At 43.1% G+C, this 27,315-nt stretch overlaps 1 protein-coding gene across 5 annotated transcripts in view; it reads right to left on the reverse strand.

Annotated features, from left to right (window-relative positions):
- Positions 1-4,053: 4,053 nt before the first annotated feature.
- Positions 4,054-27,315, reverse strand: part of ITPRID2 (ITPR interacting domain containing 2) — a 65,876-nt gene continuing 42,614 nt past the window's right edge. For all 5 annotated transcript variants that reach the window (XM_079976193.1, XM_079976192.1, XM_079976194.1 and 2 more), the window contains 9 exons: positions 21,538-21,629; positions 18,040-19,233; positions 15,022-15,099; positions 13,716-13,843; positions 11,630-11,780; positions 9,700-9,765; positions 8,939-9,352; positions 5,944-6,067; positions 4,054-5,277 (listed from right to left, as the gene is read on the reverse strand). In XM_079976193.1, coding sequence (XP_079832319.1) covers positions 5,957-6,067; positions 8,939-9,352; positions 9,700-9,765; positions 11,630-11,780; positions 13,716-13,843; positions 15,022-15,099; positions 18,040-19,233; positions 21,538-21,629 — 2,234 coding nt within the window. In that variant the 3' untranslated portion in view covers positions 4,054-5,277; positions 5,944-5,956. The remainder of the gene's footprint in view (positions 5,278-5,943; positions 6,068-8,938; positions 9,353-9,699; positions 9,766-11,629; positions 11,781-13,715; positions 13,844-15,021; positions 15,100-18,039; positions 19,234-21,537; positions 21,630-27,315) is intronic.

The following is a 27,315-nucleotide window of genomic DNA, read 5'->3' on the forward strand; positions in this document are numbered from 1 at the left end:
TTTCTGCTCTTCATAGAAATTGCAAAGCCTGCTTATAGGAAATGAGATAGATTAAAGATGCATAACCTTATTATAAATTGCAAACACTGCTGTCTTCTTAAAGCTACATACGGTTCAATAGAAGAGATAAATGTTTGGCTAGCTAACACCCAGTTCATAAACACAATTACATGGAAGGAAGCTCAATTGATTTCATTGAGCTTAGATCAGAATTCTGCTCTAGTGTATTTAATCAGGAAATCAAGTATTTAGGGCTGTTGCAATGATTGAAAATCAGTTGAGTTTCCAGGAACCTGCATTTGTGATATGAAGATTTAGCAACGTTAAAAAGAATAATAGTGTGGGTCATCTTTTTGTCAGCCATGCTGTAAAAAATAACCTTTTTTTAAAAAAATGAGGATAGAAATTGACTTTTAAACTATATTAATTTTGCAGGAATATTTAGAAAGGATTTACAAATACAACAAGAAATGAAAAGTTGGCATTTTCTCCACTTTAACAGCATGTTTTTTTAAAAAAACGAGCTTTGAGTTTATAATAAACAGAAAGGGCAGAATCTCTTTTTAGACTGGGAAAAAGAGCAATTGTTTCAAAATATTTGGATCCTAGATTTAAATGTGCTTAATTTTGAGCTCAGCAATGTGACAGCATTTTTATTCAACTATTTCAGTACTAAAAAATAGAATAAAGCAAACATTAACCCTACCGCCCAAACATGAGTACCACTACTCTTTTAGTGTAGGAAGTAGAAAAGTACAGAATCATACAGATTAAAATTGGATAAAGTATTAGTAATTGATCATAAAATATTAAAGACACTTAAAAGTGTCAAGTCGAAAAACGAAAGTGAAGACGAAAACCCATATTCCAATCCAAGCATACCATATTTTTCGCACCATAGGACGCACCGGACAATAGGACGCACCTTGTTTTAGAGGGGGGAGAACAAGAAAAAAAATATCTCCCCCTCTCTGCCCAGCACCCCTTCAGCGAAGCGGCAGGAGGCGCTGCGCAGAGAGGGGGAGAATTTCCCCCCTCTTGTTTTCCCGCTCTAAAACAAGGTGCCGTTCAGGTGGCTAACTTGAAAGCCTGGAGAGCGAGAGGGGTCGGTGTGCACCAACCCCTCTCACTCTCCAGGCTTCAGGTTCCTTTCGACCTGCTCTTTGGGGCTGGCAGGGGAAGCCCACCACCAGCTCCCAAGAGCAGGTCAGGGAGCAGCGGAAAGGCGCAGCGGAGAGGCTGCTGCCATAGTCGCGCGTCACCTCTCCAGCTGGGAGAGGGTCGCGGGGCTATGGCTTCTTTAGCCCCTCACGCACTCTCCTGGCTGGAGAGGTGACGCGCGGCTATAGAGGCTCCTTCCATAGCTGCGCGTCACCTCTCTAGCCGGGAGAGGGTCGTGGGGCTATGGCGTCTTCGCTCCATAGGACGCACACACATTTCCCCTTCATTTTTGAAGGGGAAAAGGTGCGTCCTATAGAGCGAAAAATACAGTAAATGGTTTACATGTGAAATACAAAAGTTGTTAAGAAAATGATTCTTGACAAAGATAGAGTAGCTTAAAACAGACTTCACTTGGCAACTTCAGTAAAGATACTAAAATTTCCGGAGGCCACCTACTAATTCCCTTGTTTCAATAATAGTTCTTAGTAGCATCCATGTCTATGAACATGGTTTAGAAAACAGCAAAACATGTAGCTCAGGAGTGATGAACTTGTTGCCTTCTAAATGTTGGCCTGTAACTCCCATCATCTCTGAACGTTGACAATGCAGGCTGATGGGGGTCAGAAATTTTTGAGCTATTTTTATGGCAACCAAAATGGGTTGCCATATGTTTGGATTTCCCTGGACGTTTCAGCATTTTATGCCCAGACACTGCTTCGAACTGCTGTATTCTGGCTATGTCCAGGAAATTCTGGACATATGGCAACCCTACCCTAGGGTCTCTGGGTGGTGGTGTAGATGAGCAAAACTTGGTATCTAGAACAAGTGACGCTGTTTTATTCACTACTGGAGAACATAAAAGCTCTTTTGGAGAGACACAATGAGACCGTGAAGAATTAAAGAGACACATTGCACAGAAGGCCGCTGTTTGAAACCCATGTAGGCATGTACAATTAGTCGCGTGGTGCTTGGGAACCTGGCCAGCGAGCCCAATAAATTGCTTACATTCATCGCCATCATAATGTCAGCCTGAAGGATTGTCTGTGTAGGTGTCGTCCTCCTCAGTGCAGTGAAAGCCATTTTAAAGCCAGTTTGAGTAGGTTTGCTTCAGTGATGGTTGTTGCATGTGGCAGGAAGCTGCAAAAAACAACCACCATGTACTATATGGGGGGGGGGGAATCATGCTATTTCCTATGTACATTGACAACTTCTGGATCTATGCATCAACCAAATTACCGGTACACTCGTGGCTATGTTAAATAGGCAGGAGCACGGAGTCATAACTGTGGTGACAATGAGCTGCTATGGACATGGGTATCGCTGGGGTCTAAACCACTGAGCCTCTTGGGCTTGCCAATCAGAAGGCTGGTGGTTCAAATCCCCATGACAGGGTGAGCTTCCATTGCTCTGTCCTAGCTAGCAGTTGAAAAGCACACCAGTGCAAGTAGGTAAATAGGTACCACTGCAGTGGGAAGGTAAATGGCGTTTCTGTGCACACTGGCTTCCATGACGGTGTTCTGTTGCGCCAGAAGCGGTTTAGTTGTGCTGGCCGCAAGACCTGGAAAGCTGTCTGTGGACAAACGCCAGCTCCTTCAGCCTGAAAAGCGAGATGAACACTGCAACCCCATAGTTGGATTGGACTGGACGTAACCATTCCAAGGGTCCTTTACCTTTACCTTTTATGTAGCTTTTGAAATGGTAGCAACAAACCAGGAAGAGTCTGTTCCATTGACACCGAACATTAATCTATAGGTAAATAAGAACAGAAGAATAGCTTTGCTGGATCAGATCAAAGGTCCATCTAACCCAGACGTGTTCTCACACTAGCTATCTAGATACCTACAAGAAGCTTTTAAGCAAGACATTAGCCCAATAGCTCCCTTCAGCAGTAAATTCCTTGAATCCAGCCTTTTCTTTATGTCAGGTATGGGGAACATTTGCCCCCACAGATGATTACTGAACTAAAACTCCCATAATCTCTGGTCTGAAAGAGTGTCTCCACCCCCATCATTCAGCCCAGACACTGAGATCCAGCTCTGAAGGCCTTCTGGTGGTTCCCTCATTGTGAGAGGTGAGCTTACAGGAAACCAGGCAAAGGGCCTTTTTGGTAGTGGCGCCTACACTGTGGAACAGCCTCCCAGCAGATGTCAAACAGCTATGCAATTTTTAAAAGACATGTGAAGGCAGTCCTGTTCAGGGAAATTTTTAGTGTGTGATATTGTGCCCCCCCCCCCATTTTTTGTTGGGAGCCATCCAGAGTGGCTGAGGCAACCAGGCTAGAGCCAGTGTGGTGTAGTGGTTAAGAGCGGTAGACTCATAATCTGGTGAACCAGGTTCGCTTCCCCGCTCCTCCACATGCAGCTGCTAGTCACACTTCTTTGAAGTCTCTCAGCCCCATTCACCTCACAGAGTGTTTGTTGTGGGGGGAGGAAGGGAAAGGAGAATGCTAGCCGCTTTGAGACTCCTTTGGGTAGTGATAAAGTGGGATATCAAATCCAAACTCTTCTTCTGTTCTTACATGGGCAGTGTTATAGCAAAAAGTCAGTTTTTTTGCAGGGGTCAGGAGGGGGTAACAGATTTGTTGCGCAAGAGCTCTGGATCAACTTCAGTTGCACAACCTGAATGACTGGACATGGCTTGTGTGTCTCTTGTAATGTAAAGGAACATTCATACATGACACACACACACCCCACCTATCACCTGAGGTGGTTCAGTCCATTATATCAGCTCAGGGTTCAAATATCTCATTTTGCTGCATGTATAAACCAGGATTAATATGCAAGCTGAATTCTTCTCTCAAATGCCTATGTAAGGATCTATTCACATAACTCTCCCAGCCCAGCCAGAAGACTCCAGTGTCTCAAAACCAATGAAAATAATGAGTTCAAACACTTGTAGGCAAAATAAATATTTTATTGGCATAACAGCCCCTTTTAATATGAAAGCCCTTATGTCCATTCCAAATGCACTTTGACAGACTTTTCTCATAAAAGATAGTTTTACTAGTTTTGATTATGTATTCAACACAATCTTGATTTTATTAGTTGAAAACATATTTAAAAAACAAAAGACAAAACCACAGAAACATAAGGAATCCCAGTGGCAATAATCCAGACATTATTAAACCTTGACTGTCTAGCATCCCATTGACAAAAAAAAAACATGTAAAAGAAACCCAAAACCCTGCCAACATACAATTTCATCTGTTCTGATACATGCCATTTTCCCTGGGCCATAGTAAAACTTCAGAAAAAGGGGAACAATTCCTTCCAATTTCCCCTCAACAACAGCATTATCCACTTAGAAAAACCCTCTAGTGTTTTATAGACTTGTTTTATTAAAAGGAGAAAAAGGCTGCCTCCTGATACCATTGAGAAGTCATTAATATATATTAAGGATTTTTAAAACAATACAAAGTACACCCCCAAGGAGAAAGATTAAAGAAGCAGAAATTTTTATTTATTTTTAAAAGGTGTCTACTGCTCTTGGTGTAAGCATTCTTAGTAGTTTTACCTAAGTTCATTTAGCTCTCTAAACTCTTTGCAAACAACAGCTTCTCCCAAGAGTTACAGCATTTTAAAACAACAACAGCAACAACACAACAGGTTACTCTCCTCTTTTGAAGTGGCACTTGGTAACAGCAGTGAAAATAGTTACGATAGTTGTTTCAAGCTCTCAGAGTGAATCAGTTATTGCACAGTTAAATACCTCACAGAGGTCAGTGGGTTTTTACATATATATAAAATAACAATGACAATCCTAGGCTATTTATAACTGGGGTAGATCAAGGAAGTCTTCAAGTTTTACGAGGAACACCTCTACACAGAAATAATTATAATAATAATAATAATAATAATAATAATAGCAAGACACTATGCACAAATGAACCATAGGAATGTACAAATAAATATTAAGGCTTGGAAGATGGTTCATGGGCAGTAGTAAGATGTAGAGTGTCCCAATCGGAGCAGAGGGAGCTGAAGTGGAACATTAAGCAGCACAAAACTACGGACTGTATACAGTAGCTTTCACTTCTGTCCTTCTGAGTACAGGCAGACAAGCCCATCTAGCCTTCCAAAAGGAGAATTCCACAGTGTCCCTGGACCACATGCCAACCTGTTGTTGGGGGAGGGGGGAGAGAGAGTTATTGCATGATTGTCATTTCAAATCAAAAACAAATATATTTATTCAGTGAAAGCAGCGACATGTATCTCAACACCCGGGACTCACAACTTGCAGACTCAACACATAGAATAAGGGAAGAAGAAGAACATACATTTAAAGAAGATTGGAAAATATCTATTGAATATATGGGAAATAATTGTGTACAGCTGAAAACACTGGCAGCATTAAGATAAATTCAACAGTGTAAATAAGTTTTGATGGGTGCAATAATGGGATACTGAATGGTATAGTTTTTGTAAAATATGTAGGGATTTATGATACATAAAATGAACTATGGAAAGAGAAGAAGGGAAGTCACTGATATTTTAAGGATGTAAAATGAGTATTTGAAATTGTAAAACAGAAAGTTTAAGAAAAATTATATATATTATATATAACACACGCATCTCAACACCCCAGGGCTAATGGTTTGGAATCCACCTACTGGATTCCAAACCATTGTTGCTAGAGTCAACTTTGAGAAAGTGGACACAGTAATGCAATTCTGTAATATTCAGCCCCTAATCTTAATGGCATTTTTTTCTGATGTAATTTGCATGGTCTTTCCCCACCCTCCTGCTAGCACTTACTGGCATGCAGCAACACTGAAATATTTACCTGTAGTACCGATTCACGGTTGCGTTTCTTGCTTAGCGTTAGCAGATCTGCTAGGGGAAGAGACAGCTGCTAACAGTCCACTTACAATTTCCCGTCTGATTTCACCGACGATAGATTCTTTGATCTGAAAAGAAGACATTTCAGGTTTGCCTACATTTACCATACTTCCACTATATTTGTAGCTCACTGAAGCCTAAGCACAACTGCATAGGTTGGACCAATCCCATTCATTCTTTCCTTGTGGAATTGGGGAAATGTGGCAGTAGGCAGTTTTCCAGGGTTATATTGCCAACAAAGGTTCGTATAGTTAAAGCTATGGTTTTCCCAGTAGTGATGTATGGAAGTGAGAGCTGGACCATAAAGAAGGCTGATCACTGAAGAAATGATGCTTTTGAATTATGGTGCTGGAGGAGACTCTTGAGAGTCCCATGGACTGCAAGAAGATCAAACCTATCCATTCTGAAGGAAATCAACCCTGAGTGCTCACTGGAAGGACAGATCCTGAAGCTGAGGCTCCAATACTTTGGCCACCTCATGAGAAAAGAAGACTCCCTGGAAAAGACCCTGATGTTGGGAAAGATGGTGGGCACAAGGAGAAGGGGATGACAGAGGACGAGATGGTTGGACAGTGTTCTCGAAGCTACAAACATGAGTTTGACCAAATTGCAGGAGGCAGTGGAAGACAGGAGTGCCTGGCGTGCTCTGGTCCAGGGGGTCACGAAGAGTCGGAGATGACTAAATGACTAAACAACAACAAATCCGCAACACCATACATTTGAAGCATATGGCTTTCCCCCAACTTATCCTGGGAACTGTAGTTTAAGGATGCTGGGAACTGTAGCTCTGTGAGGGGGTAAACTACAGTTTCCAGGTTTAATAGTGGGGAAGCATCTGCTTTATTAAATGTATGGAGTAGATGTGTCCTAAGTTCTGTACTGTACTTTTAATCCTACAAGAATATTGTTGGAGGTCAACACTGAAGGAGGGGGGTCAGTACTGAGAAACAGACCCACAAGTGCAGAATAACCTAGGAGCCAAAGATGAGGAATAAATTGGCAGATACCTAAGCCAGGATGATCATTGTTGTCCAAAAACTCAGCTCTAACAGAAAGCCTTTTATCGTTCTTCCTGTCTATGAGGACCCAATGGGCAGCAGGGGGAAGGAGGGGTGTGGTTGGAGAATGAGCCAGTTTAGTGCTTATTTAATGCCCAGGAAATTGCTCCCAACTGCAGCCCTGGTGGTTGACCACAAGGAGCAGCGCTGTGCAGAGAACCAAGGGTTCTGCATTCCAGTGCTGGCGGGATTGCCACTTAAGGGACGACTGCTATTCACCCAGGAATACAAAGCCTATAAATAAATTGGGTGCATTCCGAAACGAAGTGACAAAGGCTTCCCAAATTAGCGAAGCTAATGGATGAGCAAGCAAGAGAAAGGATCCATCTGTGTGGAAAGGAACAGGCAACTTGTGTTCTATTCCTGGCTTTGCTACAGCCAGGCTTCCTGTGTGACCTTGGGCAGGATGCTGTCTCTGCGTCCAAGTTTCCTCGCTGCAGTAAGGGATGTTTGCAAAGTATCAAACTTTGCATCTAGAAAGTGGCACACAAGAAAGAATACCAGTGGACCTGCAATCAGTCTGATTTTTAAAAATGTTTTACAGCTAAGTGTAAGACCTGCCACTCTTTCTGGAGAAGCTTCTTCAAAACAGAGGGTGATGTCCAATGATTTCAATGGGTCTATGCTGAGAATGATGAATGTTGCCTATCACCCAAAGGTGCCTTGAAATGCTCACACTACTTGCACACCAAGGCATTAGTGTGACTTTGCAAAAGTGCACCGGTGTCTTGAAAAGCTAAAATGGAAAGTATCGAGAAGCAAACGATTCAAATCAAGTATTCCTGAAACAATTTGATTCAAGATACTATTCCCCAATAACCAGATTTCTTTTAAGTAGAGAACACTAGCTCCATTCTTATTTTATTTTATATTTTGCATTTATATCCCCTAAATAAGAAAGCAATCTGCATTTTCTTCGAAGCAAGAGAGAACAAAGTTAAGTATCTTGGCATTTTTGTCATTTTCTTCTGTGGGAGTATAGAGAAAAGGATAGCAGGTTCCTTTTCATTCCAGTAAAAAGATACAGGTCAAAAGCTCACACACATTACAGTCTATTCTGGCATGCTCTGGAACACTGAATACTGTTTATGCTGTTTTCTCCAACAAGCCAAGATAATTCATGTATACAGAGGGAGAGGAATTGTTCAGAATGCCATGAGTTTAACATTTGTGAAGAAATATCAAGAATGCATATTAATGAATTTCCCTGCAATGGATTCATTCTGCTTTGGGAAGCAAACAATGCAAGGCAGATACTTTTGGTATTTATGAGATGCAAAGGGATATACTAAACAAAGTGGGTGCCAGCATTTAACAAACCCACTCTGTAACATACACACAATGTGTGATTTGGCAAACTTCTGTGTTTAAGGGACTAGCGACACAATGGGACTTACATCTGAGCAAACATGAGAAGAATTGAATAACCTTTATGGCATTAGTCCTTAGACCATAACAGCACCAGACTTTCTCCAAAGCCCAGCATTGAATATGAGACTCTCAGGGAAAGATCACATGCTCTGTATGCAGGAGGTCTCAGTTCAACCCCTGACATCTCTTGATAGTGTTGGGAAAGATCTGAACTAAGGCTGGGCCAAAAGAAGAAAGAAAGCTTTCCAACTGCTGCAAACAGCAACCTGATGGCTTCCCTCAAAGAATCTTGGAAACTATAGTTTGTTAAGGTTGCCAAGAGTTGTTAGGAGATCCCTATTACCCTCACAGAGTTACAATTCCCCATTTCCTAGGAAGAGGGATTGATCATTAAACTACCCTGGGGATTGGAGTTCGGTGAGGTCAATCGAATCTTCTTAACCACATTAAGAAGAAAACATTGAGATCAAACGCTCCTGTCAAAAAAATGCTAGCCAGCCTGCTGCTCACCTCTCGTATGACTTGCTGCAGTTCATCATTTTCCACACTTCTGTGAATTTCTTCAACCGCAGGCACAAGAGGGATCTTTTCAAGTTTCTGCTCCATCTCCGATCTGGACGTTGTGTGTCCCTCAGAGCTTTCAGGAGGCTGCCCTGTTCCTGCTCTTGCCGGTGGAGAGGGCATCAAGGCCACACACGCTCGGTAGATTTTTTTGCTTTGGGGCTTGGCCTTCCCCATCATCTCAGATGAGTGTGCACTGTCTTTTCTGCTGGCTTGGCTGGAACAGACCGAAGAGGAGTCAGAATGTCCGTGATCAAAGGCACATTCTGAGCCGTCGGCCGGCGGAATCTCCATTCCAAGTTCTCCCAGACCCAACCTCAGCTCAGACTTCAGAAATGACTGCTCTCGAATGAGTTCAGAGACCTACGGAATTGTGGGAGGTGGGGGAGGAAGACAAGACAACTGCTTTACTCACTGTCTTGTGAGACAGGCAAAACCACAAATGTATGCTGGAACAGGAGTACAAAAATTCCGCCTCATCCTTGGGCTACAAACCATGCCTTCAACCCTACTGGAACGCACTGCGTCTCAGAATAGCCAAAGGCCTAGCATGAATTTGACAGCATCCCCAATATCTCATATGTTCTGTACATACATTTATTCCAATCCATTCCAATCCATTCCATTCATGTATCACTGCCAATGAAACATCTCAATGTGACTGGAAAATACCACTGCCTTCAATTCCAGCCTTTGTCTTGGTTACTTACCGGCTCCATCACATTCAGTGAAGAAGGGCACGACAAGTTATCAGTGCTTCTGCTCCCATACATGCCCTGGAAGAAAAAGAAAACACAGAAATTAGGGGTTGTTAACATTTTCGGGAGCTCTCAAAACTGCTTCGTGGCCTGTGCCACACCACCAACTTTCTGAGAAAACAAGGACCCAGAGAGCCTTTTATGCTACCTCTGCATTTATGATTCCAGGACATAGTAAGGAAGAAAAATATTTAAAGAGCCGTAAGAGTTTAAAGTTGATGGACCCTGTTAGTCAGGACTCAGAGACAACCAAACAAAATCAGTGGACTTAAGTAGCTTAAGTTCATCAATTTCAGTGGATCTATTTGGCACAACTTACTTGGTTCTTATTCTTAGTCCCCCCCCCCAAACACACACACACACACACACACACACACACACACACACACACACACCATGTTTCCTTTCCCTCCTCAGACCCATCCCTGGGTCTTCTAAACCTTTGGAATCTCCAAAGAAAAGCAACCTAAATCTGCAGAGGTCACCATTTAGTTATCGGGTAACCTGCAGTCAACTGTGCTATTCTGTCTAGAACTTCCCCCCTCAGATGAGGGGAAAGGGACAGAGTGTGGATATGCTACATGCTCTTTAGTTTCTTCTAACCCCTCATTCAAACGTAATAGCTCTGTTCATATGATTAAATTATTGACACACATGCAGCCCCTTTGTTTCCCCTTCACATGAGTGGACACAAGCTACCATTGTTTGCCATTTGGGGTGGCTTCCCTATCCAGGCTTCTTTGGAAGCCATGAACCCCAGTTCTCCATTCACATGTAACAGAAAGCTGCAGTCAGCTGTAGCTTCCTGGTTTGTTTCCTTGCTGAGACAAAGGGGGGAGTGAAGGAGATGTAACAGCTCAGAAATACCCTAGCTTATTAATCCAGGATTGGACCACTGTCAATATAAGCTTCTATCATTTTCTCTCTCAGGTTTGTTAATATGAAGAATGCCAGAGAGATCAAGGGGCTGGAAGGTTGATCTGGATCATTTGTGGATTGTTGAACTGGATCATTAGTGACACCTGGGCTACACCACCTGAAATGCATGGAAAAATGCTTCCAGAGCAAGTTGTGAGCCTAGGGGAGAACACAGGCCATGTTTTATGCCTGTTGGTATTGGCAGAGCAATGCAACCTCCACCTTCTTCTTGGCCTAGAAAACCAAGCCCAGTTGCCTGTCTCTTAGTTTTTTAACAATAAAGCAGTACAGTGGTACCTCGGGTTAAGTACTTAATTCGTTCCGGAGGTCCATTCTTAGCCAGAAACTGTTCTTAACCTGAAGCACCACTTTAGCTGATGGGGCCTCCTGCTGCCACTGCATCACCGCCACACGATTTCTGTTCCCAACCTGAAGCAAAGTTCTTAACCTGAAGACCACTTTAGCTAATGGGGTCTCCTGCTGCTGCTGCGTCACCGGAGCACAATTTCTGTTCTCATCCTGAAGCAAAGTTCTTAACCTGAAGCACTATTTCTGGGTTAACTGAGTCTGTAACCTGAAGCGTATGTAACCTGAAGCGTATGTAACCCGAGGTACCACTGTACAAATACCCACAGGACAGACTCAACCATTCTGCTGAATGTGCATGTCCTCACCATTCTGAGGCTGTGGGCTACAGGCCATCAATCTGGGCTTCCCTCTTCCCACTGACTTGAAAATTTGCTTAGCATGTCTAATATTGAATTCCATTAGCCTCTGGAACATGGATCCACATGAAAAAACACTCTGCCCCAAAACAAAAATGCTTAATGCGGCTGTTCTAATGTTTGGTGGCATAACAAAGTTCTGGGCGTTGGGGGAATAACTCACCCCATAGAAGCACCCAGTGCTTCTACATCCCTTGCAGAGATATATCTGCACAGACGGACTGTGACAAAAGACATACCATGGGTGTTTGTTGCCTGTAAGGTGAAGACACGTGAATATTCCTAAGCTGCTCTTCGAGAGCAAGAAGGCGCTCCTCTAACTGCATTTCTAATTCCTGAAGCTCCATGCGGACAGATTTCCTCAGGGTCTGGAGCTGATCAGCTTCGTATCTAAATCAGAAGCAAACAAAATGGAAAGGGGAATATACAGAGCACAAATAGGCATATCATCCAAAGCAGTGGAGGGAATGATAACATATCAGTTCAGTGTTATGCAGATATATGCACTTTGACATGAAAATATATAGCAACCAAGAAAAGGGAACAGAGGAAAGAGGGAAAGAAGGAATGTGTGCATTCCACAGGAGTGCATGGGGCTTTACTTTTGGTTTTGCAAACTAATGAGGAAAATCCACTGGAGATGAAATTAGTAAAAAAACAACAACTAATCCCTTAGGGCGGGGAACAAGACTTCCAGAGCTTAACTAGTATGTATTTAGCAAATCTGTAAATTAAATGCTATATATAGGTTTGGATGTGGTCCAGGTATTTATTGGGAGCAGCGTATTATATAAGCAAGGGAAAGAGCAGATGCAGTAATACATGGATGGGAGAGTGAAGCAACCCTTTTCTTTCTTTACAGAATCTACAGTGAAAACGAAACAGGATTTCAGTGGAACTGGGCTGGCTTGAAGGGCTACCATGCACATAGCAGACATCAGACAAGGAACTCATGAGCAGAGCCTTAGCTAGGCCTGGGAAGACACACACTCAAATCTTCACTCACTTATGACTGACCTTAAGCTCAGTCACTATTTCTCAAGCAAACCTTTACCACAAGCATATTGAAAGACTAAGATGGGGTGGGGAGAAGAAACTCAGGGCACATTTATCTCTTTAGGAGGATGGCAGATGTGTGTGTAATAAAATGAGTATCTTCAGAAACAAATAGTTCTACGGAACCTCACCACAAGGTGGCTATAAGAGTGACTGGTATGATCTGGAGGGAAATCCTGAGACCACCCCAGTGTGGTGAAGTGGTTTGAGTGTTGGACTAAGGTAAAAGTAAAATAAAAGGGAAAGGACCCCCAGACGGGTAAGTCCAGTCAAAGGTGGATATGGGGTGCAGCACTCATCTCACTTTCAGGCCAAGGGATCCAGCGTTTGTCCGCACACAGCTTTCTGGGTCATGTGGCTAGCATGACTAAACTGCTTCTGGCGCAACAGAACACCGTGACGGAATCCAGAGTGCATGGAAACACCATTTACCTTCCCGCCACAGCAGTACCTATTTATCTACTTGTACTGGATTGCTTTCGAACTGCTAGGTTGGCAAAAGCTGGGAAAGAGCAATGGGAGCTCACCCTGTCACAGGGATTCAAATCACCGACCTTCCAATCACCAAGCCCAAGAGGCTCAGAGGTTTAGACCACAGCAGCACCCGCACCCCACAGTGTTGGACTAGGACCTGAGAAACCAAGGTCTAAATCCCGACTCAGTCATTAAGTTCACTGGGTGATCTTGGGCCAGCCACAGTCTTGAAGTCTTAAGCTATTGCTTCACAGCGATGACAAAAATGGAAGGGTTGAGAAGCATGCCACCTTAAACTCCTTGAGGAATAAATAAAATGAAAAGCCATCCCTTTCAAAACATCTAAACATCCTATGGAATAGGACCCTTGAAATTAATGCCCAAACAAAACGAAACCCCAACGTCAAAAAGGATCTTACCAAGAGGGCAGAGATCAGAGCAAAAGGGACGAACAGTTGGTCTTGACAGAAGCACTCTGAAGAGAGTGGAGAAGAGGTGGCAGAACAGAAAGACCGGCATGGAGAAAGTTGCAGCAATCTAACTGTGAGTGATGATCAGAAGCAAAGTGGCAGAGTCAGAATGCAAAAGGCCAGTTCTAAATGCGCAGAAGAGGAAGGAGAAGGAGCGTGCTTTAGGATTAACTGAAGGCTGCGCACCTAGAAGAAAAACAGTGCTTTTGAGAAAGAAAGAGAACAGATGCGAAAGGTTTTAGTAGAAATATAAAAGGAACCTGCATGTGAGCACAGATATAGTAAACAAGTTGCTTGGGTGAGAACACCCCCCCTACCCACTCACCTCTCTTCCTCTGTCATGTGCTGATAAACAGTGGTTTGCTGGCGCAACATGGACAATTCCAAATCCATCATTTGCGTTCTAAACAGGTTTAGGTTCCTTCTCACGGCTTGAAGATCTTGGAATGTATTCTAGACAAATACAGAGAAGTATTTATGTTCAGAACTCTGTGTAAATACATAACAAGAGCTCTAAAGGCCCCTCCAGGACAGCACCCTGTCTTCACAGTAGCCAAGCAGATGGCGACGATAGTGATGATTCACTTGTATATTGCTTATGTCAAAATGCCTTCTATGCAGTTTACAGCTACAGTTCCCCAACTATAAAAACCAATGCATAACTAAAAGAGACAAAAACCATTCAGCTGGGGCACCAAAACAACCTCAAAAATTAAAATATGCAATAAAACAAAAGAGAAGTCCACAAACAGGACATGAGCTCTGTTCTCAGTTGCAATTCCCAGAAACTGGTATTCAGAGGCATACTGCCCTCTTGACACTGGAGGGAATAAAGAGCCACTATGACGCAGGTGGCGCTATGGGTTAAACCACAGAGCCTAGGACTTTCTGATCAGAAGGTCAGCGGTTCAAATCCCCGCGACGGGGTGAGCTCCCGTTGCTCGGCCCCAACCTAGCAGTTCGAAAGCAAGTCAGAGTGCAAGTAGATAAATAGGTACCGCTCTGGCGAGAAGGTAAATGGCATTTCCGTGCACTGCTCTGGTTTGCCAGAAGCGGCTTAGTCATGCTGGCCACATGACCCGGAAGCTGTACGCTGGCTCCCTCAGCCAATAAAGTGAGATGAGCGCCGCAACCCCAGAGTCGGCCATGACTGGACCTAATGGTCAGGGGTCCCTTTTCCTTTACCTTATGGCTGGTTGCTATAGCCTTGTCTTCCATGAATTCCATGAGCCCAATCTGCCAATGGATTGTCTTCATAGAGACAATTTGGGCTCTGGACTGGGGCTCAGCAACTTAGAGCCTATTGGTGGAGTCAGCCATCTCAGCACCACACCTACAGCATCCCCATGACCTCCCTGTCCTTTGCCCTTGAAAACCACCCAGAGGGAGGGAGGGAGGGAGGGAGGGAGAGGGCTGGGTACATGGAGTAGAGAACTGCAACATCTCTTTCTTCATCCCCATCTTCTAAAGATGGGAGGGGAGAACCCAGATGAAAGGACATTCCCATTTTATACATATACATATATATATATATATACATATATATATATATATATATATATATATATATATGCGCGCAATTTTATCTCAAACACAGAACATGGATGAAGAGAGAGAAAAATGCCATTTACTTCATAGAGAGGTAGAATAGAAGATCTCTGAGTACTGTAAGGGGCTGTAGTGAGGTCAGGACTTCTCATCATAGCATTCTAGAAAGGGAAAAGAAGAGATAAAAACAAACATAACATTTTAACAACTTGGTGCATGAGACCAATAAGCAATAACATGTCAATACAACAGTCATGAACACAATGAACTTTTCACGCTATTGCACCAAAAAAGCACAATATTTTTTTATTTTTACCTCTTGAAATATGACAACCCTAACTCTGGGGCACTTCCGCAAAAGCTCAGCAACTTCGGCCAACTTCCCTGACCACTGCTGATGTTTAAATATATGGTACTAAATATACCAGTACTTTGAATTTTTAAGAAAATATCAAAGATGTTCTGTTTTATGTTTTATGTTTAAAATATTGATCTCTTAATTTTGAGGTTGTCTTATACATTGGGGCATCTTATACAAGGAAAAATACGGTAGGTCGTTTGCATTTACCCTGTTTGTTTTTCTATAACAACTTCATGAGTAAATGGGCTGGCACTTCAAGCAAGGCCAAACTTTGGCTCTCATCCTCAATTCTGGGCCCAGCCCCCTCACACCTAAACAGCAGCCACCTGTGTTACAGCCAATGTTTCTGGCAGTGATACCCCTGCCACCCCTCCACATTGCAGATATGGAAACACTGAAGCCCCAAATATCTAAAATCTGAGACTGGTCAGATTTGTTGCACCTCTTCAATTCTGCTGGGTGTGCGTATTCAAACCAGCAAGGCCCCAGAAGCCTTGCAAGGTGGTATAGTCCTACGGATGGCGGTATCATGTGTGCCATCTGAATTAGCTCTGTGCACCTGTGTGAAGAGCAAATTCCATCTAAGAAGAGGAATGGATTTAGATTCAAAAATCCAATTTGGCAGTGAAATTTCTGGGTAAGAAGCCAATTTGTGCAAGGCAAAACTTCCCACCTGCGATTTTTGTCCTTCCCCCAAAGGACTAAGAGCAGCCCATAGGCAACTGTCTACTCTGCGAAATAGAATGAGACCAAATGCCTTCTTCAAGGCCACAGTGAACTTCACAATTAAGCAGGGATTTGAAGCACAGGTCAATGAAGTCTAAGTCCAACGCTGTAACCCCGGCACAAACTGGCTCATAATATTCTGGTTAAGATACAAGTACCAAATCAAAACTGTGCTATGATGATAATGATACGTGCTGCATGACAGACAAAGGAGCTTTTCCTCAGACTTAAAAGTATCTAAGACGTTAGTGTGCAAGTAGCAAGGCTTCAGATAGCATTATCTACACAAACCCAAATATGTCAAAACAGAAACACACAGAGGCAATACCGCCAAACTCCTAAAGGATGGGGAAATGTAGCAAGTCCAGTATAGGTCTAGGAATTTTATTAACTATGGACACCATGGAAAAGAATGCATTTTACAAAATGGAATGAGTAAAGCTGTGTCAGATCCCTGGGAAACTCCTGACTGGAAAAGCAACTATGTTCATTCCAAACTTTCATATGATAAAATGAGGCTTCCGATTGTGAAAGCCTATTCAAAAAAAGGTGAACTTCCCCCAGCTCCAGAACGGAGTTTATTGCATCTGGCAAGCATTTTAGAACATGACAGGGCTGTTAAGTACCAAGTGGGGGGAAATCTTGGGATTCGTTCTAGGAGGAGGTTGCGAAAAGGAAGTTACTTAATCAAAATTTATTGCAGAGCATTAAAATAGTCTGAGCTTTCGAATTAGCAGTTTTGCACATGAAACACATGGCTGCAAAACTTAAGCCGCCTAGCCTAGCTCTCAGGCTTCATGAAGACTCTGCAGAAATATGCATGGCATTCAAATATTGTTGCTTTATTCTAATTTGTGTGTGTGTGTGTGAACGGGGCTTGGCTCTTATGCATACTACTCATTTCACACTTGCCTAAACCAGGCTGGCCCTTATTATAATGACATCTGGGAAATGGGAGACGGCTCAGATTCACAATCCTGCTCAAGGACTCTCTAGATCAGTGTTTCCCAACCTTGTGCCTCCAGCTGTTTTTGAACTACAACTCCCATCATCCCTGACTAGCAAGACCAGTGGCAAGGGATGATGGGAATTGTAGTCCAAAAACAGCTGGAGGCACAAGGTTGGGAAACACTGCTCTAGATGAGAGGAGGAGAACTTGTGACCCTCCAGACATCCCTTTGTTATAACTCCCATAAGCCCTAGCGAGCATGGCCAATTATCAGGGAAAATGGGAATTGTGATGCAACATTTCCACACAGCTGTACACGGCATGCATTAGACAATTAGGGGAGAGCAAACTTGTCCTTCTGCAAAGTTTACCTCCCATTACTTATCTTGTCCTTGAGGGGACTCTGTCAAGCTCCTGACCTGAGCAATGCCAACATTCCCCAGGGCACACAATACCAATGGCTTACACTTCATCAGATGCACTGGAGCATAGAACTAACAGAACAGAAATATCTTCTCAAGCCTCAGTTTAATAATAATAATAAAAAGCAAGGCCTTTAAAATGTTTGCATGTAAAAGATCCTGAGTAGGAAGAAATCTAATTCATGCATCACAGAACTGAGTTTTTGTACGTCAGCTTTGCCATGACTGTATGAAAGGCAACGTGACCCAGTTGATAAGAGCATCAAACGTAGATCTGGGGAGTGAAATACCAACTTAGTCAGGGACTCAATGGAATGTTTGGGCAGCGGCATCCAATGTAGTGCCTTCTAGATGTGGTGGACTACAACTTGTCAGCACGGCCAGTGGTCATGGATGATGGAAATTGCAATCCATAACACCTAGAGGGCATTATGTTGGCAAAACCAGTCTTTGACAAGCTTTCCCCTTTGCCAGCAAAATCAATTACATGTGGAAACCCTAAGTGCCACGGGGAATCCTAAATTTAAACAAACCACCGCACAACGGTTGTGCATGCCGTATTTCTTTTTAGCAACCAAAATATGCGCCCTCCAAACAGACACATGGGGGGGTGTATACAGACTGCAGCCATGAGCTAGTTTACCTGTGAAAGGTTTTGCAAAGAGTTCCTGATGTCGTGCAAGACTCTCCTCAGCTGCATTTCGACCGTGGAGGGCGAATGCATGGCCTGAGCTTGGCGCCGGTGCCCAGCGTGCCTCAGCGAGTAAGGGCAGCTGAACGGGGAAGGCAAACCACTGCAAGACGACCCAGGGGTGCTTGGGATGCTGTGCGTACTGAATGTTCTCATATGCGCACATAAGGGCCTGTCTGGATAGTCAAACTGAAGGGAATGTAGCGAGCACGACGACTGAGACATATGAGCTGGGAGGTGCAAAGGGCAGCTCTGTATTCTGCTCCGATACGGTTCGTCCGCCACCTTGTTCAATGCAGGCTGGGAACCTTCTTTCCTAAGGGATGATGGTGCAATGAAAAGTGTGGATTTGCACCTGGGGGGACTGTGGTCTCTCTCCTCAGGGGGCTTCTCTTCCGTCTGCTCCTCCTTCTCCTCCTGTTCAGGAGTATCGTACTTGTATGTAAAAGACGGGGGGCTACAAAATGTCTGTTTTCCCGGAGTGAGCTGGACATTCACGGAGGAGACGACTTTCACCGGGTTCAGTAGTGCAGATGGGAGAGACTGGGAGCGCCTCAATGGATAGTCCAACTCAGAGATCCGATGCCTTTGCTTGAAAAGAAAGTCTTTCGATTTGAGCAGCGAGCGACCGGCTCTGGAATCAGACGAGCCACTTATCCTCCTCTGGGCTCTTTGCAAAGCAATGCTAACCCGCTCAGTGGAAGAAGGAGATGAACTGCTGCTTTCTATAGAGGACATTGATTTAAGAATGTGGTGCGTTTTATACTGAGGAAATTCGTACTCGCTGCTTTTATCTGCGTCGCTCTCTTCACTGCCTTCCTCCAGCACTTCAGACTCTCCCTCCTGTGCAAGAGCATCTTCATCTTTTCTAATATATCCTCCTTGGCCAAACTCTGTATCTCCTCCGGTCTCAGCCTGCCCAGTTTCGCCTTCTAGAACTTTCCGGCCTTCTCTGGCATCGCTCCCAGAAACCGCCTCCCTCTTCCGCTGCTCCACTTCTGTGTGGAGGAATTTCTCCTCATCAAGCTCATTAAAATAGGACTGTTCATCTATTGGCGTTTTGAGTTCTTCACTGTAAGATGTCACCGTTGTCTCGCTGTCGCAGCTGTCAGCGCTGCTTCCCATGGCCTGCAATGACTCGTGTCCCTGTCAGGAACACAATGAGAACAGGGTGGTGAAGAGACAACAAAAATACCAAAACATTTGTACCTTTATGCAAATAACTTTTAAAAAATAAAATAAAAAGCAAAACGAGTCCATAAGATAGCTGGATTGGAGAAATAAGCATTCATGAGAAAATAAAGCAAGGCTGGTCAAATGTTTAATTCACTGAATTCTCTAATATACAACACACTGAGGTCCAGTGTGGTATAGTGATCACAGTGTCAGATAAGGATAGATGAAGTAAAGGTAAAGGGACCCCTGACCATTAGGTCAAGTCGTGACTGACTCTGGGGTTGCGGTGCTCATCTCGCTTTATTGGCCGAGGGAGCCAGCATACAGCTTCCGGGTCATGTGGCCAGCATGACTAAGCCGCTTCTGGCGAACCAGAGCAGCGCACGGAAACGCCGTTTACCTTACTGCTGGAGCAGTTCCTATTTATCTACTTGGACTTTTGACATGCTTGCGAACGGCTAGGTTGGCAGGAGCAGGGACCGAGCAATGGGAGCTCACCCCATCACGGGGATTCGAACCGCCGACCTTCTGATAGGCAAGTCCTAGGCTCTGTGGTTTAACCTACAGCGCCACCCGCATCCCTTAGGATAGATGAAACCCAGGTTCAAATCTGCACCTAGCTATGAAGCTCCGTGCTGGGTGAGCTTGGGCCAGCCAGCTTAACCTACCTTGTTCAGACTGTACCAGGAATCTACCCAGCGCTCATGGAAAAATGTGGCATGATCTCAAATGAAACTTTAACAGATGGCATAACAAAAGTCTGTAATTTTATCAAGACAAGTTATTTGTTGTTTACTGCTGTGACAATTGTTTTCTCAAAATTTATCTTCTGTACCATGAAAATAAAGAAAAAAGGTATTATTATTTTTTAAAAAATGGGGAGGGAAAGAGAATCACGTTTGCTGCCTTGAGCTCACTGGAGAAAAGGCAGAATATAAACATGGACAATATATTTTCTGCCACTTATAAAAGAAGAAGAAAAATATCAAACATTATTCTACTCCTTAAAGAAAAATCTGTTTAACAGCAGAGGGCACTAATTTATAATATTTTGAGGTAAGTCATCTTTGGCAATTCAGTCTGGATCCCTTTCCATTTCTTACAGAGAAGCTTGTTGCTCAAGCCATCAGAAAGGGCTGGAAGTGCACAGGAAGAGACCGGACAGGCAGTCTTTTAAAAACTTCATGGCACAAGCAAAGCTTGCTTTGCTCAAGCTAACATTACAAGTTTCCTGCCTTTCAATGCCTTCATTCACACAAGCAGAATGTTACTCATGACATTACAGCATTTTACTGCTTGTGAACATAGTCATATACCTACAAAATACCATATTTTTGCCCAGATCAACACCAACAACTGTGGGGAGGGGACTTGCACATCGATGTGATTTTATCCTGCAAGGCAGATGAGCCCTAATACTTATTTTATAAGCAGGTCAAAGCCTAAAACATGGACTTTTAGTTTATCTTCGGGCTGATTCCATTTCTTGATGCATGCAACAAGGACCAAAATATATATTTGCAACAAGGACTGAAGTATACATTTGCAGCGATTCTTAGAAAGTTTTATGCTCAGTAAAAGAAGTACACCTACATATAACCAGCGTAGCATCAGGATAAAAATAATTTTTAAAAATGTAGTCAAAAGGATACAAATAGATTTGTGTAGGGATTTACACAAAATTGTGCAAATGGTGAAATAGGGTTGCCATGTGTCTTCTTTTTCAGGAGTAAAATTTATGTCCAGGTAGATTTTTTAAATTTGCCAAAATATCTCTGGCTATTTTTTCTGGATGAGACATAGGCATAACTGGTGGCTGAAGACTTTTCTCTTCTCTTCTCCTGCCCCCCCCCAACAGCAATATATCACAGCTTCTATAGCCTACATATAGCAGGGGTATTGAAAATGAGAGTCTTTATAGCATCCTCTTTTTTGCTCTTCAAAATACAGTAACCCTACAAGCAGAATTGCTGGCAGTGATATTTTTCTAGAAGAAGAGGTGCCAGAACTCACCATGAACACCTCCCTTGTTCTCTTTAGAATGGCAATGGGACCCACCTGAGAGGGGCCGGAACTGAGTTCGGCCGAGTTTTGGCTGAAAGAAACACCCTGATTGGTGGCAATAAAATGAGGACAGCTTCATGGCTGTAACGTTATTGTTACTCAGTCACCAAGAGCCAATAAAAACCTTTAAAATATGCCTAGGACTTTATATATCTCTCCCCCCAAACATGTACGCATTGGGGGGTTTTGGTAAAAAAAGAAGGTTTGTACCTGCAACTGATTCAGCAAGAAGCAGTCTGTGGAAGAATCCTCGGCAAAACCACTGCTGTCAGAATGCTGACTTGCTGATCGTAAGAGCTGGTCTGCGAAAGCAAGAGAAACCAAGAGGTTCAAACAAACTTGTCTGCAGTAGATATTGTGAACCAACACAGACACAAATCTGCATTTAGCTATAAAGAGCAGAACTGCGATGTTTGGCCTGTTCCATCCCAAAGGTTGTGATTTGAAACTGTTTCCCCAAATCACACTGCCAGAACGAGAACGCAAAAAAAATTCTTTCGGTAGTATGAGAGGAGCCATCTTTTGTGTGAATTCCAGGACAGGCATTGTATAGTTTAGGTAGACACTAATAACCCTCTGGGTTCCCCCCTCCCCTTCCTTCCTGGAAAAGCAGTAACTCTCCGGTTACAGCCTGTAGAGACTTAGAAAATTCTGATCCATGCACAGGTCTACACTATTTGTGATCCATGGAGCCAACAAAGTCAACCAACCACATGGGGTCTCCCATCAGCAAAATTCAACCAATGTTTGCTGTCTGGGATACAGAAGCAGGGACTGTCAAACATTGGGCAGGCGCAATATACATGGCTGGAGGCTGCTTTCAGCTTGGTACAACACAAGTGGTGCTGACCTGGTCTAGTAGGAAGAGCTTACAGATTTCTGCTGATTTACTGTATTTCCATTGGCTTCAGTGTGATTTGCTCAGTTTAAACAGGCCGACTTAAGTCATTTGCAGATCTGTGTGCCAGGTCAAGTGTCTTTCAAAACTGGACACATCATGAAATTGAATTCAGCAGACAAATAAAGCAGTCCAAATATCCTGCTAAAATGATTAATGAAACCTGCTTCTTGCCCACGAGTGACTCTAACCATTAAGAACATTATCTGTGCAGCCCCCCCCCCCCGGCTCCATGTTCTTAAGACATTCTGGTGTATATAACATAATGTTGAGATTGGCTTTTGGATTTATTTCCTTGTACTTTTCCTCCCAATGGGAGCATGGGGCAACTAAACACGATACAAGATATCACAATCGTAACAAGCAATAAAATACTGTTTAAAAACACATACATCAAATCCTGCAAAACAAAACAGCAAAAACAGTCAGCAAAAGCAAGGTTGCCATATCCGCAAAAGAGAAAATCCCCCAAAAGTAAAAGTTTTGGGGGGTTTTGTGGATTTTTAAAGCTTTTTTTTATCACCCTACTTGCCATATATCTGAGTTTTCCCGGACATTTTGCTGATACAGCAAAAATCCACCTGGATGCCATTTTTGACACCCAATTCCCAGATGTGTCCAGACATATGGCAGCCCTAGCAAAACTACTGGTCTGTAGACAGGCGTCCCAAACTGAAATTCCTCTTGCAAAACTAAGGAAAACTTTCATTGTTTTTAAAACTGCTGGACACACTGCATTCGGTGCAGGCTGCCATGCTCCCAACCATCTCTTAGCTTATGTAGAGTTTCAGCCATCAAGGAGGCAGTATGCTGAGTACCACTACCTACTTAGTGCAGACTGGCATTTAACATGCAAATGCCCAATTACATCTGGCTGCAGTGGAGGACATCACAGAAATCCAAGGAAGCTCAGCATCCTTCCTTAGGAAAGTGCTTTAGCATCTGCTTTGCATGCAAAAACCCCTCAGGTTTAACTCCTGGCATTTCCAAGTAAGGCTGGTAAAGACTCCTGCCCAAAACCCTGGAGAGCCATTGAGAGTTAGTATAGACCAGTGTTGTTGGACTACAATTCCCATCATCCCTAACTAGCAGGGCCAGTGGTCAGGGGTGGTGGGAGTTGTGGTCCAACAACATCCAAGTTTGAGAAACAATGGTATAGACAATAATGAGCTTGGTGGACAGTCTGACTTGATATAGGCAAGCCTCCTATGTTCAGATGTTGGCAATGGTCACATATAACTGCGTCAATGGATGTCGCAGGATTTAGTAGGTGTCCTTGCAGGCAAGCTGTGTCCTGCACGGGGCAGACCTTTACATATTTCACAAAGTTCTGTTATAAATAAAATAAGCCACAAAGAGGCATTTTACAAGACAGGTCTCAGGATTCTATGGGGAATTAAAGTGCACAGCTAGAGTAAACATTTTGGCAGGATCCAACTGGAACCCCTCTTTTCCCCTCCCCACCTAAATCGCTTTAAGAAACTGTATAATTTATAAGGAATGGCTGAAAAACGGAGCAGTGCAGTTTCTTAAAAGGTTGATGAAAGGTTTTTAAAGGTTCCATGGAGCTGACAGTCAGTACATTTCTTACAAAGTTGCACATGAAAGAAATAATAACAATTAATCCATCAGGAGCTCTCAAGAGTCTTACAGAGCAGATTAAGTCAAGAAAGCCTTTTAACATTTGAAGCGGGTTCAACTTGCTGCTCATGAGTGTTAATAATTTGATGACTTCACACAAACGTCGTTCAGAGCAGCAGCTACTTTTAGGGGCAAGCTTTCCAACTGAATCTGCTCTCCTGTTAGAAGGTGTTTTAAACTGACAACGCCTGCAAGTGACAGGACTTGGGAACTCAACTCACAAAAGATATGCCTTATCGCCAAACTATGGCTCCTCCACAATAGACAAGGGTGACCAAAGTATTTGGTGGAGTTTATTTTTTATTTTAGAATGCTTATTTGCAGATACAGTGGTACCTCGGGTTAAGAACGTAATTCGTTCCAGAGGTCCGTACTGAACCTGAAACTGTTCTTAACCTGAAGCACCACTTTAGCTAATGGGGCCTCCTGCTGCTGCCGCACCCCCGGAGTGCAATTTCTGTTCTCATCCTGAAGCAAAGTTCTTAACCTGAAGCACTATTTCTGGGTTAGCGGAGTCTGTAACCTGAAGCGTATGTAACCTGAGGTACCACTGTATAACAAAAAGAAAGGGAGAGGGGGACATTTAAAATATTTTTTTCCAGCAGCCGCAATTTAAACATATAGATTAATATAAGCAGTCCATATGTCTGAATAGGTATCTAAATGACATTGATTATTATAAGCCCTGTGCTCAAATGTAGAAAGGGCAATGAAATCTTCAGACCATTGAGTAATAGATGTTGGCCTTGCAAAGTAGTAATTGCAAGTTTTTATTAGGCTGGCCTCTGTGAACCACCAAATAATTTTTTTAAAAACATTAAGAACAGTAAAACTAATACCTGCTTTATACCTGAAGGCCCAGTGCGAGCAATGTTCAGAAACAAATAGTCAAAACATTTTCAAAAGAGAGAGAAATGCTTTTATTGGCTGCTTTAAAGGGCACATGAACTCAAAAACACACTGAAACTCAATCCAACAAATTCACATCAGCAAATTCCCCTTTGTAATAATTCTTATCATACATTCCTATCCACTAAACAAACTGGCTTGAACCTGTTACGCCTTAGTCAATTTTGCATTCTGCAGACTCAGATCTAACCCTGATACCAGAAAAACAGGAGCGAGTTAACGGCATAGCAGCGTCCTACTTGACCCTTAACTTGGTTAGCGGTGGAGGAGCAGGGTCTTCATTTGCAATTTGTTTCATCCCCTGAGGAAACCCTTGGCCTCCAAGTGTTGGTGGAATCCAGAGTCCATCATCCCTAACTGCTGGCTGAGGCTGATGGGAGCTGGAGGGCCACAGGTCCCTCATCTTTGTATGTAAGGCTTTTGGCAAGTTGGCTCTTCTCCACTGCTCAACTAAAGAGAGCTATATAACGTTGACAATCATATAGACACTGTCTTCCAAAACACCTCAGGGGAGCTGAGGGGAACAACTGGTGGGCTCAGGAGGAAAGAGTGGTGGGTTGCTACTGCTGCACCCCAGTATCTGCTGATTAGCAGGGTCAACACTGATCGCACCCTCTAGCTGAGAGGTTCTCAGATATCTAGGCCTTGAAGAACTGCTGGCCCTGCGTATTGACCAGTTTGTGTACTGAAGTCTGCACACATATCTGTAAATGTTGTATTAACTACCTCCCAAAACGGGAAGCAACTGTGCTAAAAATAAAGAAGCAACACCTCCTGCAAAACTGAAATAATGGTCAAGAACAACAACAACAACAAATTGTGGCAATGAATTATTTCACATTTCCAGTGGACACATGCAAAACTTTGATCTCCTCAGCTGAAAAACGCTTGTAAATCCATCCCGGAAGCTGAATACTGGCATAGTAGAAACCCAATGTAGTGTATGGTTAGGAGTTGGGAGACAAGGGTTCATATCCCCATCCAGTCATGAGCTCATTTGATGACCATCGACCAGTCCCCATCTCTCAGCCAAACGTACCTCAGAGGGTTGTTGTGATAATGAGACGAGGTGGGGAGAACCGCGTATACCATGACCATGAGTAACTTAGTGGCAAGGCAGGATACAAATGTAGAAGGAGTACTAGTAATATCAACAGGTAGGTAGCCGTGTTGGTCTGCCATAGTCGAAACAAAATAAAATAACTAAAATAAAATAACTAAATTCCTTCCAGTAGCACCTTAGAGAACAACTAAGTTAGTTATTGGTATGAGCTATTGTGTCAAAAGCTCATACCAATAGCTAACTTAGTTGATCTCTAAGGTGTTACTGGAAGGGTTTTTTTTTTTAAAAAAAAAATTATTTATTTTATTTTGTTAGTAATATCAACATAAACCTTTTAAATGGATAGATAAAATAGGTGATGCTGGGCAAATGTCTTATCACAGGACAGCTGGATTTAGTATAAGGCAAGTTCATATGATTGCATTTGACTTCTGAGCTTTCAAGACACTTGGGTGTTCAACTTCTCTCTCAATCTGCCAGAGACTTGAGAGCTGGGGTTCCAGAAAGAACAAACCAACTGTTACTTATGGGTTTGTTAAGCCCACCCTCTTCTTCAATGTCATGCTCATGGTTCCCCCCACTCATTTTATCGCTACGACAACTCTGTGAGGTAGGTTAGACTGAAATGCAGCAACACTGGCCCATGGTCACCTAGTGAGCTACATGGCCAAGAGGGGATTTAAACCTTGATCTCTGAAGCCTTACTCCAGTGATGGCCAAACTTGGCCTTCCAGCTGTTTTGGGACTACAATGCCCATCATCCCTGACCACTGGTCTTGTTAGCTAGGGATGATGGGAGTTGTAGTACCAAAACAGCTGGAGGGCCAAGTTTGGCCATCACTACCTTACTCCAACACTGGCACACTAGCCCCCCTAATACTCATGTTGCTCCAAGGTCAAGCCATCACAGAAGAAAGGGGTGAGGGGCAGGAAAGTGGTGCCTTCCCTGAAATGAGCTTCCTCCAATTAACTAGCATTGCACATGCTGGACATTTCAGCAGCACTTTCATTTTTATAGTGCAGAGCAAGGGTATCTTTTTGTTCCAGTCATAGGAAAGAAATCCAGAAAGCAAAGCATATCTCCATTCGGGTTACGTAATAACAAATGCCGGTGCTGAACACACCAGATAAACTCATTTGGGTAAAATGCATTACCTAAAAAGTACATCATATCATATGTACAGGAAGATTGTTTTGCAATATTGTTTTTTTCAGCCAGCAGAAGATTATGAAAAATGATTACATTAAGCTTTTTTCTTTTTAAGCACAATTCATAAAGAGGGCAGTGACTTTTTTTTTTAATAAAAGCTTGCATTTGTGCATGGCACAGTAGTTGTAAAATGCAGCAGTGTTTAACATAAAAATCCTAAGAATGGGTTGCCCCCATGCTTGTAAAAAAAGAGACAAATATTATAAAAACAATCAGATATTGTACGTTTCACTGCGTGCCTGCTAAACATGTTTTTCAGACTGCAGT

The sequence above is a fragment of the Podarcis cretensis genome (genome assembly GCF_951804945.1).
Source record: "Podarcis cretensis genome assembly, chromosome: 1".
In the NCBI taxonomy this organism is placed as follows: domain Eukaryota; kingdom Metazoa; phylum Chordata; class Lepidosauria; order Squamata; family Lacertidae; genus Podarcis; species Podarcis cretensis.